General features: G+C 38.3%; 1 protein-coding gene across 1 annotated transcript in view; it reads right to left on the reverse strand.

The window, feature by feature from the left end:
• Positions 1-19,175, reverse strand: part of CHD7 (chromodomain helicase DNA binding protein 7) — a 50,971-nt gene that overhangs the window by 17,383 nt on the left and 14,413 nt on the right. Inside the window, exons 8-19 of the mRNA XM_009875249.1 lie at positions 18,472-18,609; positions 18,254-18,375; positions 17,534-17,777; positions 11,880-12,056; positions 9,592-9,735; positions 7,103-7,358; positions 2,802-3,012; positions 2,082-2,277; positions 1,706-1,873; positions 866-1,045; positions 467-577; positions 171-376 (exon numbers count right to left, since the gene is read on the reverse strand). Coding sequence (XP_009873551.1) covers positions 171-376; positions 467-577; positions 866-1,045; positions 1,706-1,873; positions 2,082-2,277; positions 2,802-3,012; positions 7,103-7,358; positions 9,592-9,735; positions 11,880-12,056; positions 17,534-17,777; positions 18,254-18,375; positions 18,472-18,609 — 2,153 coding nt within the window. The remainder of the gene's footprint in view (positions 1-170; positions 377-466; positions 578-865; positions 1,046-1,705; positions 1,874-2,081; positions 2,278-2,801; positions 3,013-7,102; positions 7,359-9,591; positions 9,736-11,879; positions 12,057-17,533; positions 17,778-18,253; positions 18,376-18,471; positions 18,610-19,175) is intronic.

Here is a 19,175-nt window from a genome sequence, read left to right on the forward strand (position 1 = left end):
ACACATACACACACACTTAAAATCTCACTGTCATCTATACAACATAACGAAGTAAATGTTACACAGCAAGACATTATGAGAACATGTCTGAGGGAGTTACTTACTATACATCATTTACATATTTTCAGTTCTTTAGTCACAATCAGCATATTTAATCTGTATATCCTTACCCATAAACCAGCAAGTTCTTCTCCACCCTGAAGCATTCACTTCTTGCATAACCCTGTGATTTATCCTGAGGCCTGCGTGGCTTTGTGCTAGGCTTTTCTTCAGAATCACTTTCCAGGTCTGAAAACTCCATCAGTTCATCCTCTTTGACTGCACTGTAGAGTCTGGTTTGCTTTCTCACTCGTGGTGTATCAATAACCAGGTTATTCTAAAATGAAAGCAAAAATGTAGAATATTAGGGGTGGGGGAGGGGAAATCTTCAATTTAATCATACTGGGAACTATCATAAAGCTCTTACCCTTCCATTTAAAGCATCGATATCCAGCTCAGCTTTCTTTGCCCACTTCTGCCAAAAATTAGGGTCATCCAAGGAAATGTCTGTCCTGTTCCCAGATGCAACAAAACTAGCCTAGTAAATGTGAAAACACAAGCATTGGTTTCTTAACTGCATGCTACAAAGAACATCTGTTTTCACTGGTAAGTACACTACTTTGGACCTATGAACTGGTAGTTTCAAGAAAGAAAAAGGTAAGCCTGGAAACTATCATGACTGCAGACACAGATATCCCAGCATCTGTGAGGAAAATATCCGAGACAAGTGCATTGAAAACCTAAATAGACACAGAAAGCAATTTAACACTACTTCCATCTATATGGGTCACATTTTATTAATTTTCCTCTGAATGTCAATGCACACCTTGGCAAATGTTGAGCCTTTTCCTTCAGATTCAATAGTAATTGTATGTGTTCGCCTTAAGAGAATCTGATCAATATCCTCTTCACAAAACTTAGACCCTTCATCTTCTTCATCCATCAGAGCACCATATGCTCCCTTTCGAAGAAGATCTTCTATTTCTTTCTTAGAAAGCTGTTGCACCTGTAACATGTAAGAGAGGGGGGTTGTGGTTGTTTTTTTTAACATCAGTCAGCGCATACATCTGACAGCATAATCATACTGACTGTCCTCTTATTTAGCATTTTAAGAACTGAAAATCTTAATGTGGTATTCGTCAATTAAACATTCATGCTGAAGTCACCTTTAAAAGAAGAGTACAACCAACAAAATACTTCGGGTGAAGTTATACGGGTGGTTTAAACGATTTAATAATTCATTGTCACTGAATCCCTTTACTTCAGCTCTGATGGCTGCTAAACTCCTCCTGGGAGCAGATTTAACTTACTAACCTGACAAAAAACTAAAGCAAATAAAAGTCCAAAGCAAAAGGGCTACAACAGAAAAAGGTGACTAGAAGAATTCCCGAAAGTGTGAGGATCAACACAAGGCAAAGAGTGGAATACTGAGAACAGAGGAGGATTGAGGGAACGTGACTCCACCTGCCCCCTTTTGGCAGTGACTGCGCCATTAGATAGGCTGAGCCAGTTCATGTAGCCTTGCCCTTAATTAACCCTACTTTAAAAGTACACACCACACTCCAGCTGAAAACCACCATTTTCCAACGACAACACAAACAAGCAAGAGAAGCATTACAAATTCATAGCATTTGTTGATCGTGCACCTTATTATATTAATTCTCACCCCATTTGTAGCATTTTCTCTTCCACTCATAGACTGCAGCACAGCCTTATCAAGGCCAAGCTTCAGGCTAGCTTTGTCAAACATTTCCCTTTCGTACGAATTCCTTGTTATCAACCTGTAAATTTTCACCGATTTGCTCTGTCCTATTCTGTGACATCGTGCCTGAGCCTGATGAAACAAAGACAGATACTTGGTTAGAGGTGACAAGTAGAAGAAACACTTCTAAAAATAAAAGTTCCCTGTATTGATTAAGTTATTGCTTTCAAAATAAATAATAATCTTTATTCTTTTATAAAGAGCAAGATAAAGCATGATTTCTCTTGTAGGTGAAGAAAATTTCAGAACAAAAAGGCAAAATCATCTCTTGCAATATTACCTGGAGGTCATTTTGGGGGTTCCAGTCTGAATCAAAAATGATGCAGGTATCAGCAGCAGTAAGATTAATGCCCAAACCTCCTGCCCTTGTACACAGCAGGAAAACAAACCTATCAGAATCAGGTCTTGAAAACCTGTCAATAGCTGCCTGACGCAAGTTGCCTCTTACTCGGCCATCAATTCGTTCATACGGGTAGCTGAAATAAAGATGCATTATAAGGAGAGCTTTATCAGAATGGCATTGTTTCTTTGTGAGAATATGCAATAAATATTTATTTTTATTAGAAATGCTACTACAGGGTCAAAAGAACTACAACAGACTGAGTGACTGTTCCTGTATCCAGTGGCTTCATCAGTGGAAGATAATACTACTTTGTCTCTTGCTTTGTGCCTTTTGGTAAAGAGAGACTTTAACTCCAAGGAATGAAATGAGCATTCAGGCTTAAGCTAAAACTCTAGAGCCACCAAAACGTTTAACTGAGTTCTAAACTAAGAGGTCTGAAGCTCCTCACGTGAAATTAGTTTGTACTCATCCAAAAGAAAAATCCCAGGCATCACAACCAACATGTATGCTTTTTCCTTTAGTCAGATCGCTACAGAAAAATATAGTGAAGCGTTTTGAATTTCATCCCTTTTCAATATGGATTACTCACAGGTTAAACACTGTGGCCACTGAGGAAAGCACAGTTTATTTAAAATTGTATTATATTGTTGCTCTCACCGTCTTTGAATGAGGTAGTCTTCCAGTATGTCCAAGCAGCGCACCATCTGGGAAAAGATAAGCACCCTGTGGCCACCAGCCTTCAGTTTTGGCAGCAGCTTGTCAATCAGCACTAGCTTGCCAGCAGCCTGGATCATTGCCTGGAGCTGAAAATCTGGAGAGTCGGCATTGTGTGTTTCTTTAAACTCTTCCAAAATTTTCTCTTCAGCACCTGCAAAGATTGGACAGCAATACATGAACGCTGCAAAGGGTTTTATTAATAAACAATGAGTCCGCTTTCAATACCCTATAGAAACTACAGGAATGTTTTAAGCGTTATGTGAATAAACATTTATAAAAAAGATTAAGCTTAAATTTAAAGCAAACACATACTCAAATACAGCATTGATTCTTTTTGCTCTCCTTTAAAGAGGAGTAAACCCTTTCCCAAATAAATATGACTATTTGATGCACACAAATAATAAAAAAATTAAGGAAAAAAATAAAAAAGTAAACCACATTCCAACTGATCAAATGGATTTTCTGCCCTTTTTCAAATGAAACATAAAAGAAAAAAATATCTCATTTCCACAGAAGAATACAAGAAACATGAAATACATTAGATGTCTTCGCATCCAAAACCAGGCTTAAACACATGCATGATACAGACCTGCTCCTTCCGTTATTAATTATAGAATCAAAACACAAACAATGAAAAAGCTGATTTCAGGATGGGGGAAATAAGGAGCTGTGAAATCATTATTTTCTTTTCTCACTGAATGAATTTTTTTGTTCAGTTTGATGAAACTATCCTGTATATATATATATATACACACACACACACACACACACATATAGAGAGATATATTCTTTCCAGAATTAAGTCAGTTCTTTCTTGACACTCCCTTTGCCTATGAAAGATATGCACAGCAGCAAATACCTCCTTCTACTTTCATTACCTGAAGACTACAAACCAAGTTCAAGTTTTCTCTTCAACCTTTCCTATGCTTTTATTTCATTTTTTATGTCACTTTTACCAACAGTGGACTATTCCAAGAACTGTCAGATTACTATTCTCGGCTACGGAAAGGCTAGGAATCTTCATTCTAAGCTTTTTTCACATTCAAATAAGCCCTTCGTTGGAGCCATTTTTATCCGTTCCACTGTTGTTGGGTTTTTTGTTGCTTTTACGGTTTTGTTGGGTTTTGTTTTGTTTGGGTTTTTTTAAACAAAATGTAGTTTTGGAAGTATTTCTGGTTCGCATAACATTCAGCTTCAACACTGCTTCTGAGTAACAACACAAGGAAAGGTGGGAGGGATAGGGGAGGGGAGAAGAACAGCTGACTGCCAGGCTTCTGCTGAGCATCTCTCATATCCCAGTTCTACGGAGATGCCTGTAAACACACACAAACGCACCCTCCCTGTGTGATAGCTGGTTCAGCGCCTACTGTAATGCGGTGCCTTAACTCGATACTGCCCTAAGCAGGCTGTTCAATGGCTTCTTATTACTCACCGCGGTTGCATGACCAGCATTTCACAGAACTTAGCAGACTCACACTTGAAGGTAGTTTTCCAGCCCTGAATTTTCCTTATCTGGATTCCCCATTCCAAGCACACTGATCCTAATGGTTTGCACATAAAAATAAACCCATGCGAAATCAGCACAATCAGACACTCCATCAAGTTCCCTTCAATCATATCATTTTCCATCTCGTAAAATGGGCAGAATTTTGGGTAGTAAATCTGATTCTGTACTGAACTGAGGCAATTTCAGGATACAGTAGACTGTCAAGTAGTTCACAAACAGGAACTTCAGTGGTCTTTCTTGGTTACATAATTTATTTCTTACCCAACTGTGATATCCAAATTTAAGTTTCACTACTATGAAGTAAACCAATATGCAAACCACAGCACAGCAAATCATCTAAGCCAAGCACATTCACTGAGTAGCCTGCTACCCAAAAGTTGCTTGATGTAGTACCTGTAGGTCTGTAACCCTAGTTCCTATCCTCACTGATTTTTAGTAGGAGATGAAAGGAAGGTATCTGAATATGTGCTCGGTCCATCAGGGAGATCCCTATCTCGAGCCCCAGTTTGGAGAGGGTTTCAAGGGCTCGGGAGGGTATAAGAAACAGAGTAATGAACCTTTCCGCTGTTCAACACTGTAGCATACACTCCCCACTGCTAGCTCAAAGAAACAGGGATGATGTATAAATGCTTGAGAACAGTTGCTATGAAGAAAGCCAGGAGTTCAGCTCTAAGAAAAATGACAGACAATGCTTTGCCCAAGTTGGTTGGAGAATACACAAAACACAGTAACTCCCTCTAGAAGTCTACTCAGAAAGAGTCTGAGCAGACCATCATTCTCCCCTCCGAAGAACAGATCTACCAATCAGGAAAAAAAACACCACGCTCCTACTATACTACTTCAATAACATAATTTTCCATTTAAGAGCCACAGAAGGTTATCTAGAAGACTTGCTTGCAACAAAACAGTGTTCTACTTGGATATTCAGATAGAACCATGAAATGCAACATTACATACTAGCGCTGCAGGACCTCTTGGCAGAACTACAGTATACTTTTGCCATCATTCTAAGTACAAAGATGTTAATTATTAATCAGCAAAATAAAACGTCAGGCTCAGACAACTACAGGATGTAAGAGTATTTTTTGTCCTAAAACTACAAAGGACGTATTTGTTTAGTTCCATCTCCACACTAATAATAATAATCAGGATTAGTTTGGTTTTTTCCCCTCAAATCTGAAAGCTTGACTCACCTGTCACGTTGCCGCATGACACCAAGCAAGCCCAAACACTCAAAAGTCACAAAAATGTTATAATGGCAACAGTATTCAAGAGACAATCCCACCTCCCTTTATTAGGGTTAAAATACAGTCACCAAAAAATACTTGAAATTTTCTATACAGCCACCTTGACCTCAGTAGTCTCTTAACAGACACTAAATGACACAAGACATAAGAAGAAAAAAAGTCACTGCTATAGGCAACACTGCAAGCACTACTAATGAACCCTCTTTGACAAAACAAAAATAGCATCAAAATACTCAGTTTATTTCTTTTAAGCAACGTTAAAAATAACAGAAAACCAAGAAACATAAGAAGTACCCAATTCTGAAGCTCACAAGGGGAACATCCTCAACTATTTTCTAGTAAACTCTACATAATGGGTTACTCAAAACAAAGAACTAACGAGCAAAAAAACCCTACACCAGAACCGCAAAGCTACTTAAATGCGTGCTCATGTGAATTAAGAAACTGAGCAGCCCATCAGGGTTGAAGTACTGTGGAGTAACCCTGTATCACGTCTTTGGAATAATTACTTGCGCATGAAATATAATTAGATGTCATTTCACGACTCAGTTTAAGCATTTTTCCACCCATTTCAACAAAAAATGTCAAGAAAAAAGCATAAGCACTGCAATATGGAAGTCATACAATAAAAAAAAAAGCTGAAATCACATATGGCTCTTGAACAAAACAGTCTTTCATCATGAAGCTTATAATCAGCATTAAAGCAACCATAGTATAAATCATAAACAGTAAGGAAAAGGATTTGGGAAACAAGAAACTAGTAGAATATAACCCTGTACGGAGGCTTGTGTTCCATCTTCAAAAGTAATATTTCATTTGACCAACACACACAAGTTTAGCATACTTCAGACATCTACAGCTAGCTGGTTCATCATACGATTAATCACTGGAACAGATATTCTATGATTCTGTAGCATTTGCCATAGATAATCCTGATCTAAACCCAACAGCATCGCACTAAAAAATGGCATTCCTCATTGAGGTCAAAGCCGACATTCATACAAATCTTTTTCTGGCTATTTCAATTAGGAAAACAAACTGACAAGACATGTCCATAAAACAGGCCTGATCCTAACCTCTTACCACATAACTTTGAGCCAGAAATTTTAGTGACTATCTCCTAACGTTCTATGGCAAGAAAATAAGTAGCAGATAACCATAAGTCTGAAGAAAAAAATGCCATACTTATGCCAGCATCCAAAAACCTGCATGACAACTGAAGTTTTGTTTGTCAGAAGTAACAGAAAAAAAATCTTGGTAATACCAATACTAAGCCATTCAGGGCTAGGAAGCCCTGGGAAAAAGCAACACAGATGCCTTCAAAAGCAATGCTGTCCTGGCTAGCAGATAGCCATACCTAAGAGAACCTAGAAGGTTATCTCACTTCTCTACTTAAATGAATAAAAAGACACCCTAGAATAGAGTTTCTAACTTAGTGAACTTCCTTATAAACACTTTCCAAATGAGGAGAAAAATAGGAGGCTTACCATTAATAAGGTACGGATGATTGCAGCATTTTCTTAGTTCCATCATAGTGTTTAAAAGATTAGGTACGTTTGCCTGACCTCCACCCTTGGAAAGAAATGTGAAATTCTTCTCAAGAATAGCACGATAGTATTTCTTCTGGATATTTGTCAGCTCAACTTCAATGATGGTTTCCTCTTTGGGGGCCAAGTTCTTTTCCACATCCTCCTTGAGACGTCTCAGCATCATCGGCTTCAAAATAGCTTGAAGTTTTTGCACCTATGAAATACATGTTTAATAAGTGAATTAAAACTCAAAGGCTTCAAATACTTATTTTTCAATTTCCTTATTTCTAAAATCCTTGTTTCCCAGATCACAAGTATAAAGCACTTGTTAAAAAAAAAAGACCTATAAAAATAAATCTTTCCTCAATGAGCTATAGATTGAGTTCTTGATAACTCAGTGACACATACATTTCCAAAGCAAATTTTTAGTGTGCAACTCTTCTGTTTAGGAAATGTGATTAAAAAGACCTCACTTACAACTATCCTTCTAGACAAGGACAGTACTGCACACCAGTCAGGCAGAGTTAATGCTAAGTAAGCACAGCTATATAAGCAAATCTGACTGTAAAATCAGGTTTTGCAGTTAACTTCTAACCACTACACACAGTGTTTAATGCTATTTTTTCCCTTTATATGCTTCTAATTATTTTCTTATTTCCCTAGTTTTGACACTCACTGAAGTAGAAAACTTCAGTGCCTGGTCTCAAGATGAAAATTTTTTTTTTTCTGCCCATTTTTAGTGTCTCCAGGTTCTGCAGCGTATATTTTAAGACACAACCTAAATGGAGGAGAGGGGAAGAAATGTTCATTTTTCTCAAAAAAATTAGCTAAGTCTCATCATGTTTTTGCAAAGTGCCTTACATTAAAAGCTCAAACATATTCCATATAGAAAGACTGGCATTTAGATTGTTTTAGGTCGCCTCTCAAAGTACAAACCACCTCAGTGTTGAAGAGCTGATAATTCACCCTGAAATTGGTTATCCTCTGCTGATGCAGAGCTGCACAGCAGAAGTATGAACAAAAGACACTTTCTCCTCAATTCACATCATTCCCTTAGTAATAAACTAACTTCAGGAGAAAAGAGAACAAATGGCATGGAGGGATGAACAATTACAAAAATAAATGGAATAGGATTGTAGGGAATGGAGAAGAAAATCCAAGTCATTAGCACATATCTCTTCCATCACTTGAAAGATAAATCAAATTCCAAAACATCTAATGGTGTGAGACGTGTCTTCAGCAGAGAAGGCACTTCTTCCAAAACCTGCCAGCCCAAGCAATCCAGGCTTCAATTCTACTCATGACCAATGGCATTATTTTAGCGATATTTCCACATATGGCTTCAAAAATGTCCAGTTCTACTCCGCTGACATTTTGAGATGGCCAGACAAAAGCAATGTTGAGAGTTAGGATATATTAACCCCAGCTCAAACACTGTATTAACAGGGCTACATGGCTTCTGGATCAGAGCTGGCTCACTTCCAATCAGGTCAGAGTCCATTCCGACTGGCACGCAACTGCCTGCACAATCTGTGGAAACATATCCTATGATTCCCTCAGGACACACTATGATTTTTCCAGGAGGTAAGGGGCTGGGAGGAGAGCTGTTCTGTACTTTAGGCTACTACCTATGAAAGAGCTGCTGTAAAATCAAGCAGTCGAAAGTTAGAAAATTGAATTTTCAGACAAAATCAACATCAAGTTGCACACAAACATGCATGCAATCATGAAGTTAGACTATCAGGCTGTGCCAAGGATCAAATTAAGGTGCCTAAATTAAGATGTCACGCTTCGGATAATTCCTAATGATAAGGTGATTTAACTGTTACCTGTTGACTTTTTATAACATTTTTATATATACAAGAAGAAATACATGTTTCATATATGATCATCAGAAGCATTAACATTTCAGATCTAAAACAAGCTGCACACAGTCTTTTGAGTCAAAGTAAGCTTCCCTCTATTTGGTTGCCTCTTGCTAAACTAGGTTTCAAATACATTCTTGTTCACACAGAAGTCATTGATAAAACTCCACAGAAGTTACAGAGGACAGTCCCCACACTCTGATACTGATGCTTAAGAAAGAATGTCAATGGACAAGTTCATTCTCTTAGAGAGAACAAGCAATTCTAGAAGAATTTTCATCCAGCAACTGTTACACGACACTCTACCTCATTTTTGAACAATACATTTTAATGTTGGAAAACTTGCCCTGTTTCTGCATGACCAATGGACAAAGGATAAAAACAAAAAAACAACACAGCAAAATGGCTTTCTGTTCAAAAGCGAAATGCTTAAGAAGATGAAAACAAAAAAAGCAGGGATAGAGCTACCATGATCTTCCAAAAATAAACAGGTATTACTTGTAAAAACAAGTAATAGAAGTTCAGATATAATAAAATATCACAATATCTAAACAGAGAAGTAAGCGAGCAGAGTAAGTTTACCTGTTCTTCAGTTTTCAGATCACCAAATTCTTGCATGAACGTGGTTTCTGATGGGAAGCGACCTGGTTCCAAAAAGTGAAGCAAGCTAAATAGCTCTTCTACAGTATTTTGCAAAGGGGTTCCAGTAAGCAGCACTTTATGCTCCTGAAAGGTTAAGAAACAGTTGCCTAGGAATCCATCTAAATACATTTTCATTGGAAAAATACACAAATATTTTTTTCCCCTACATCTTTGTTCCCCCTCCCCTCCCCCAACTGCTTACATATCTCTCTTTTAAAGACACTTCTAAGTAGTAGTCTGGCCTTCTTACAGCAATAGCCCAGAAAGATACTTCACTATGTAAGCATCTTCAAAAGTCATAGAGTCATAGAATCACATGGGTTTGAAAGGACCTCTAGAGATCATCTAGTCCAACCCCTCTGCCAGAGTAGGATCGCCTACGACAGGCCACAGAGGAAATCATCCAGGTGGGTTTTGAAAGTCTCCAGAGAAGGAGACCCCACAACCTCTCTGGGTAGCCTCTGCCAGTGCTCCATCACCTGCACAGTAAAGAAGTTTCTCCTCATGTTGAGGTGGAAATTCCCATGTTCTAACTTAAACATATTAATTCTTGTTCTATTGCTGGGCATCACTGAGAAGCGATTGTCCCCCTTCTCTTGACACCCATCCCTCAGATATTTCTATACATTAATAAGATCCCCTCTCAGTCGTCTCCTTTCAAGGCTAAACAGCCCCAGGTCTCTCAGTCTCTCTTCATAGGAGAGATGTTCAAGTCCCTTACTCATCCTCGTAGCTCTCCGCTGGACTCTCTCCAGTAGGTCCCTGGCTCTCTTGAATTGGGGAGCCCAAAACCGGACACAGTATTCCAGGTGTGGTCTCACCAGGGCAGAGTAGAGGGGGAGAAGAACTTCCCTAGAACTGCTGGACACACTTTTCTTAATACATGCCTTACTGGATCCCATTGGCCCTCTTGGCCGCAAGGGCACATTGCTGTCTACTGTGCACTAGGACTCCCAAGTCCTCCAGATACAAGAGATTTTACTGCTCCACGACATTTTTACAATGAATTTTAAATGGCAAAATCACAGCTGAACTTCTCCTGTCACTTTCAGTATAAATCCATCAGTTTACCACATTTCCAACAGATCTCTGCACGAATCTCTACAGGGCAGACTTAAGTTTCCAGCATAGGCAACCTGAAGCAGAGTCCTACTTGCCATTGACACACACCAGAGCATGAGATGGGCCGAGACAAAAGGAAAAGTTGTGTATTAGTTTAAAGGAGGAGCCCAGAGACATTAAGCAACTAGCCCATGGTCAAACATAAACTTGGGAGTAGAACAAGAACTGAAGGGATAAGTCCCATATCTCCATCTATAGTCATGTCTATAAGCTCAGCTTTCCTCTAACAGCAACCATAATAAGGAAAATAAACGGTATACAGCATTTTTACAAACTTTTAGTTGTTAAGCTTTGAAACTCCTTTGGGGAAAAAGAAACCGAAAGTGACCTATAGGTGACCAGCGCCTGTGTAAGCTAATGTTTATGCCTCTTCATGCTTATTAGAAGAGTGAGAAGTTTTGAGTTCCAGGTGTTAACTTAGCATGACTGCATCCCTCTCACATTTTTAAAGACTCTTCTGACAAAAAAAAACAAACCCAAAAGTTATTATTTTGTCTTTTAAATGGTAAATACCTTTGAAAATCATAATCTTATTTTTTCTGTGTGCTAAATATACGTATTTTGTGCACATAACATAATACATATTTATGTAAGAATCAAAATCTAACTCACTTATCCCTACCTTAGGCAACATGAAAGGACATCCTTATGGCCACACAACAAATGAATACTAGAGCTGACATTAATGTAGGGCAGTTTAACTCTCACAGTCCTACTTGGCCATCAGGCCACATTACACCTTTAAATAAATGTCTATGTGAAAAAGTGACTATGAAAAGAGAGAAAAAAGTGACATGAAAAGAGAGAAAAAAGTGACATGAAAAGAGAGAAACGAAATGATAAATTTATCTTGATATCCTTAAAATAATCCATGTAATTCTACAACTACATCAACAAAGAGACTTATGAAAACATCAGCACACCAAAACCGGAGATACGCAATGCTTCCAGGTATTTTAAAGATATTCTCAGTTGCCTTCCCTCATTTTTCTTAGCAATTGATGATTGTACTTGAGAAAAAAACTTTTATTCTACTTTTTGGTGAACCATAAATCAGGAGCAATAGAAACACAGGAAATGCAAATGTAAGACATGTACACACTAACCAGGTCCATCATCTTGAGTCCTTCCAAAAGCTTACAGTTCCTGTTCTTCAGCCTGTGAGCCTCATCAATGACCACGCAACGCCATGGAATGTTACGCAGCTCTGGGCAGTCAGTCAAGATCATTTCAAACGTTGTGATAATGGCGTGGAACTTGTAGGACCCCTTTATCACACGACCCTAAGAAGAAGAGCAAAAAGTTCAAGTAAACTCCCTGGTGAAGAAAGATAGTATGTTCATTTCGTCTTTAAAATTCATTCTTTAAAGATACAGAACAGTCCAATGAGCAAGATACTTTACATAAATTGAGTCATTATTGCCAACTCAGTGAGGGAATACTGGCTTCATGCTAGCTATGTTTTTAAGCCTGTAAAAAGTCCACAGAATCACTGCTTATTTGTTACAAAGATGTCATACAAGTATTTCAGTTGTAATTCATATGGATTATACTAATGCCTTGAAGCTACTAATGTCTTGCTGCAATATTGAAATAAGATTTTTAGACTTCGTCAAGAAAATTTTCTTCTTTTAAATCAAAGGTATGTGATTGTCCTCCCAAACAATCCAAATAAGCCAGAAGCACATTTACACTTTGTTTTTACGGCTATTAGAATATCTTGCTCCCAATAAACATTGAGTAGGCAGAGTATCCAAACATCTACAATTCTAGCAAAGAGCTCTGAAAAGAAGCAAATCTCTGAACTCTTAAAAGGATAATGTATATTTCCTTGATATTTTGGCAAATTCATGCTAAGGAAAGCTGAACAGGACGATTTACTTGATGTCTGACACCATAATCACTATTTAATTGGTTAGTTGAGGGTCGTATTTTCAGGGTTGATACTAGACTTTGTTGAAAAAAACCCCCAACCAACCAACCAAAACAAAACCAAAACCACAACCCCCTTAATCAATTTTACTCAAAATCATAAATTTAACAACTTCCGGACATGCTGTATTTCTTCCCAATGCCATTCAAAGAGAAATGTAACTTTGTATCTCCAGTGGCAGTGGCCATTCTATATTTTCAAAGCAGGATTATGTCACGGGTTGTATATTGAATACATTTCAAAAAGATACCTATTTTACAGTAAGGCAACTGTATCTTTCTTCAAACGTGCAAGTCTGAATCCTTTTGTAAGTGACCTGCACATAATCCTCTCCAAACTGTGGGAATTAGAACCGGCTACTGGCTCAATAAAATGATTGGAAGCCTGGTATCCTGAACTCAGCATTAAATCTGCCTATGCAAATCAAGCCTAATTCAGAGGAAGTAATGACCTGCTCAACAGTGCTTTCTCACAGCATAGTTCAGAAACATTTATCTTCTTAGGGAGAAAAAGAGTTGTTACCTAACAAACAGCAGATGAAGATACACCAAGTAGGCAACTTCGAAAGTCAGCAAATTGGTATTTTGTTAATCTCTGAATAAGCTAGACATGACTGTGAAAAATACTCCAAGTAGTGGAAAATACCTCCATGAACAACCTCACAACTGTATGGCAAGCAGTGCTCTTCAGAACTAACTCTCTATAAAGAAGCATATCCAGGTGAAGTAAAAACCGTAAGAGGGACCCATGATTATATATTTAGAGTTGTCTAAATCTCATATTAAAATATGCACGCTGGTCTTGCCACAGGAGGTCACATTATTTGAACAACAGTCAAAGGCTGTACTGAAGAACACAAGAGTAAATCAAGCAGAAAGTTGCAAGAGCTCTTCAAGAGCTTTAGAAAGTGAATGATGATGTTCAACAGTTTCAAGCCTCCAACACTTGTGGAAGCATGGGAGAGAATCCCAAGTAATCTTACTAAAGGCACAGTTGAGAAATTTAAATGTAGAAACTATCAGGAAAGTGACCTATAGCACTGTCACAGTGAACTCTTAGGCAAACAGGAATCCATTTATCTTGTTTCAGTGTAGCATCTAAGTGAAGTTCTCTGATGTTGGAACCATAGGAATTTCACATCCATTTACTCATAGCATTTGAGGAAATTAATCTTCCTAATAGGTAGCAGTTTCTTGTTCCTTTTGGAAAATTCTTCTGGAAACAACTCAAACAACAGCGGTACAATGAGAGAAATATAAAAAGTTGGGTTACATTTTGGGGTATTACCACTTAGAAGACATCAACTGAGATCAACTGGATGCATCAAAGAAGTGGACTTTTAAAGAGATGCACATTCCACCAAAGGGAATGAAAGATTATTACGGTCTTTTCCCACCAACTTCAGACTCTGCTTTGAGGAACACGAGAACAGATGCAAGAAACGTGCACATTAACCAATTATAGCTGGAAGCATCTGGAAAACTAAGTCACAGCCACTTTGTAAAATACAGCATCATCTTTGGTGAAAAACAGAGTCCCTGTTGGTGGAATTGCCTTAAACTGCTGCATGTTAACCAGTCTTTGCAGAACTCTACGGTAATCCTATGTTGATGATGTTCACAGCTGGGTGGCTTCTCAGCAATGAAGAAAACCATGCAGTTGACAAAATATTCTCTTTAAGCCAACACCCACTGAGCCCAAATGAACGAACCAGAAAAGCCTGAAAGTGTCCTGAACAGCAATAGCATAATTCTGAGTTAAAACCAACCAAATCGTCCTGTTCAGCCTTCCTTAGCATGAATTTGCCAAAATATCAAGGAAATATACATTATCCTTTTAAGAGTTCAGAGATTTGCTTCTTTTCAGAGCTCTTTGCTAGAATTGTAGATGTAGATGTGTTTCATCACATGAGCCAGGTGGATTCTCCTCTTAGTCCTCACTATACTGTGAAGTAAATGTCCCTCACAAACAAGCCAACTCTTTGCAGGGCTCCACCATTAATTTTACTTGGCATATATAGTTTTCCTGATCCTACAACAGAACACTTCCTCAGAGGTAGGATACTACAGAAGAGCAACTAGTTTATTTGATATTACAGCTAGGGAAGGCCCCCAGAAGAACCTTTCAGTTTTACTGCTCAAGACCACCAGAACAGGCTTGCCTATGTGACCCTTGCAAGCAGTAAGGCAGCTGCTGTTACTTCAGCACTGAGGTGTCCCTAGTGCTGAAGTCACACCACCGCAGAAGTGTATTTCGTTATCGACTGCTCTCTAGGTTTGTTTTGCCCAGGTTTTTGACTTTGGCTACCAGTGTTGACTCTGAAAGTCACACTACTGCCCACGTGGTTGGTGCTTCACATGCACACTGCTTCTTTATTACTGCCCTCCAAAGCCACTCAGACTTACTCAATGTTCAATTGTCTTTTTGAGAAACAGCTCAGCTTGAGAGGCCTCATCTCACATTAAGACCTAAAAAGCCAAAAGATGCCGAAGTCTGCGTTGATGTGTTTGGCAAGGGGACTAGAAATGATACCATCAAAGCCTGTCTTCTTTCTCTCCTTTATCATTACCCATCATATGCCTACTTGATGGTACGCTAGATGATGCCAGACTGAACACTACGTGGGGATTCTTTCTGTCAGAACACAACGAGAGTTTTTTCCTGTAATTCAGATTTTACTCTGCATTTTACAGCTGCCACAATCTTGCAAAGACTGGAACACAGAAGGTGAGTTCATGACACCTCTAAGCTAGCTGCTACCAAAAGGATGAGTTCACTTAATTTCTTCTTTATCTCCAACCATGGCAATTGTCTGATTCTCCTCTTAAGCCAGTTCAGGGAGCAAAGCCAGCAGAAAATGACTCATTCTTCTGTGCCATGAGTGCTTTGTCATTACTTGCTATGGGGTCAAACGACTCCATAGTCATTCCAAGAGGTCAGTTAAGAATATGACAACAGGGACAACAGAACTTTCTGCAGCATCTTGCTTTAGAGCCTCTCAGTTGCCTTTAGATCAACAAAATGATACTGCAAAAATAATACTACTAAGAATCTGCACAGGAAGTGGCATTGTTCTGATGACGTTCCTTCAGGTTTCAAAAAGCTACAAGCTACGTAACTGCTGCAGCCTAAGGGGAAGAACACTCAAAGAACAAGCACTGCTTAAAAAACAAACAAACATCATTTTTAACGCAGGTAGAAGCAGTATTTGAATAAACCCAAATTTTAAATTTGATACAAGATATCTCTGTTAAGAAATAATTTTCAAACCACAAAAACTACAAAATCAATTCCAATTCAATGGTCTATTACAGATCTGGGTAAGAGTACTATTGTAAGGAACATAAGTCCTTAGATCTCAGTGTAGCAACTGTTATTCAAATCAATCTTCTTTAACAACAGCATATATTATTTTGATTTGAATGTTTCTCTGATAAACCACAGAGAAAACAGTTATTTCCAAGGTCAAATAGATATAACTTCTAACTACTATAAATTACCATGTGTATTTCTATTTAAGTATGTGATTCTATTTCTGTTCGCCCTAATGGAATGTGAAGTTGTGCCACAGCCACCACCTTCAAAACAGTTTTTTCTCTGTTCTTTCCCTATAAAAGCGTATGTTCTCTCTCACAGCCACCCTCATAGCGCTAAGGACTCTGGGTTTTTTTCTCTTTCTGAAGACAGGAAGCGAGAACTAGGCAGAACTGGACTACCCACTACATTACTGACCAAGAGAAGAATGCTGCACCTTTTATACTCTTTATTTAAAGATTTTTTCCTCCTACACACCTGCACTACACTGGTCCTTTTCAACCACAGTCTCACAGTATGAACTCACGTGTCATGACACAAAAGACTCTGCATTTGTCTTCAGCCTTTCCAGAACCACGCTCTCACTCCTGTAAGAATCATCTCCATTCCTTGTCCGCAGACAGCCCTATATTTGTTTAGCTATTCTGCGTATTAGTAGCTTGGATTCAATTTATTAAGTAGTACAGTTTACTCTGTATCCATGAACTGTCTTAATTATTTAACACTCTCCACATCTCCGTGTCATTTGAAAACTTCTTCAGTAATGATTTTATGTTTTCTTTCAGGTCATTGATAAAAGTGTTATATAGCTCATGGACATGAACCAATCCCTGAAGAACTATGCTGCAAATGCAAATCACTTCTCATTTACAATTACATCAAGAAATAACAGTTAGCCAGTTTTAAATCCACTTAATGTGTGCCATATTGATTTTATACCATTCTGCTTTATTAATCAAAATATCCAGTGGCATAAAATCAAATGCTTACAGAAAATTTAAATATATGAATTCACCACTACCACTTCCTTAAGGCCAGCTAGAAATAATATTCCACAATATATCAAACTAGGTTGAACTTCCACTCTTCTTTTAAAGTTTATGCTGTTTTGCAGTAACATTTGACATAGTCACATTTTCCACCCTCAATTCTGTTTACTTACTCTAAACAAAGCCATGCCTTTAAGTGTAGAGATTGTTGCTCTTTACAGTTTCAGTTTTTCAAATAATTTCTGGTTTCTACCTCCAGTTTCCTCTACCTGCTCTCCTCCTAAGAACTATGCAACATGAGCGCAGCAAAGTATATCTGACTTCTAAAATTTGGTAAAGAAATATATGAGATGAACCACCTCAGCAATTCTTTGTCCCCCTCTATATCCAGCTGATCTTTATTAATACACATGCCTTCAATATGAGCTGAAACCTACATTGGTGCTTAAAACCTCACTGGCATTCAGATTTAAAAGACATACAAAAAAGAGGGGAAAAAAATCAAATCGTGAAGAGCTTTTACCTGTGGATCTTTGAAATACATTTCATACAATTGAATGGTCCGCCGGCTTGCCTGACTCCCATGATAGACAACCACGTTCAACTCTGTCCAGGTGCGGAACTCCCTTTCCCAGTTGGGAATTGTGGACAACGGTGCAATAACCAAGAAAGGACCATGGATTCCTTTCAAATATATCTCATAGAGAAACGTAATGGACTGGATAGTCTTTCCCAACCCCATTTCATCTGCTAAAATGCAGTTTCGTCTGAAAACAATAATAAAACCAGTCTGAATGATTTATTCCTAACTTAAAACACAGGAAATCAGTGAGGAGCTAAATTGAGCAAATCAGAAATTTCTAGAATGACAAGTTTATACCAAAAAGACATCATGACCTTTTTTGCATTTTAAATAAATGTTATGATTTATGATGCAAGAAGCATGGCTATAGCCATTTTATGCACCTCTCAAGTTCACATGGGTGAGGAAGCGGGAGCAGGTGTGTGCGTGAACATGTATATATACAAAAGCATTTGCCACAGAAGCGTATCTGAAGTAATCATGATTTATGTAACATTATGTTATCCACCCAAAATTAGTTTGCATATGGCTCCTGCAGCAAAAAAAATGAGACATGCAAATAATTCCAAAACCTTGCTTTACAAGATTACTTCAGAACGTTAAATAAACTATAAAGGCTTTTCCAAAGCAGGATTCAGCACTAAGCAGTATTTTACGTACGTGTTGTACCAATTGAAAAGAAGCCAGTTTACTCCCTCCAACTGGTATTCCCTGAGTTTGTTATTGTTTTTATACTCCCTGGAACTCTCCGATTTCTTCCAGTCATCGGCAGGAGGTCGCTCCTGTTTCAAATACAGCAAATCCCATTAGTGGTTTCTGAAAGACCACATTACTTTACCATTTTCAAATAAAGTCCTCTATGCTGAGCCAATTCTTACCACACGCTCCATTTCTGGCTCCCTAGACATCAGTTTCTCAAATTCTTCTATCTTAGCTTGGTCGATGTCTTGCTTGAGCTCCCAAGTGCTGTCTTCATAAGGAAGTGAACACCATTTCACCAGATAATGTGTTACAGGCTTTTGTTAAGACAAAAATAAGATTATATCACAATTTTAGAAGAAAAAAAGTGTAACTTTTTTTTTTACGGGAGATCTTCAGGCTGCATACAACTCAAAAAGCTGTTCCAGACCTGAATGTCTAAATCAACCAAAATGATAAGCAAACAGCAGGCTGACACCTTGGCAACCTAATGGAGTAAGATTAGAACACAGGGAAGGCAGGCTTATCACCAAAACAAGCACAACACTGATTTAGCATCACTACGGTTAAACTGAAGTTTACAAGTAAAACAGTATTAATTTTCCAACTGTTACAATTTCTATGCTTTACCACATATTTCAACAGTCAACTGTGATTTGTCAGTGTCGTCAGGAATTTCCCAGCAGGGAACCCAACCACCACCACTCACTGACAGAGCAACATGGAAACACTGCCAGTGAGACTTTCTACTCTCCCATGACCAAAAAGGAGTCTCCTAGAAGACAAAGTGATCTTGTTCTACAGAACAAGTAATTACAGACTAAGAAACACTGAATTCAGGCCTCTTCTTCAACAGATAGTCCAAAATGTCTAAACTAATACA

Source organism: Apaloderma vittatum, unplaced genomic scaffold (assembly GCF_000703405.1).
Source record: "Apaloderma vittatum isolate BGI_N311 unplaced genomic scaffold, ASM70340v1 scaffold23348, whole genome shotgun sequence".
NCBI lineage: Eukaryota > Metazoa > Chordata > Aves > Trogoniformes > Trogonidae > Apaloderma > Apaloderma vittatum.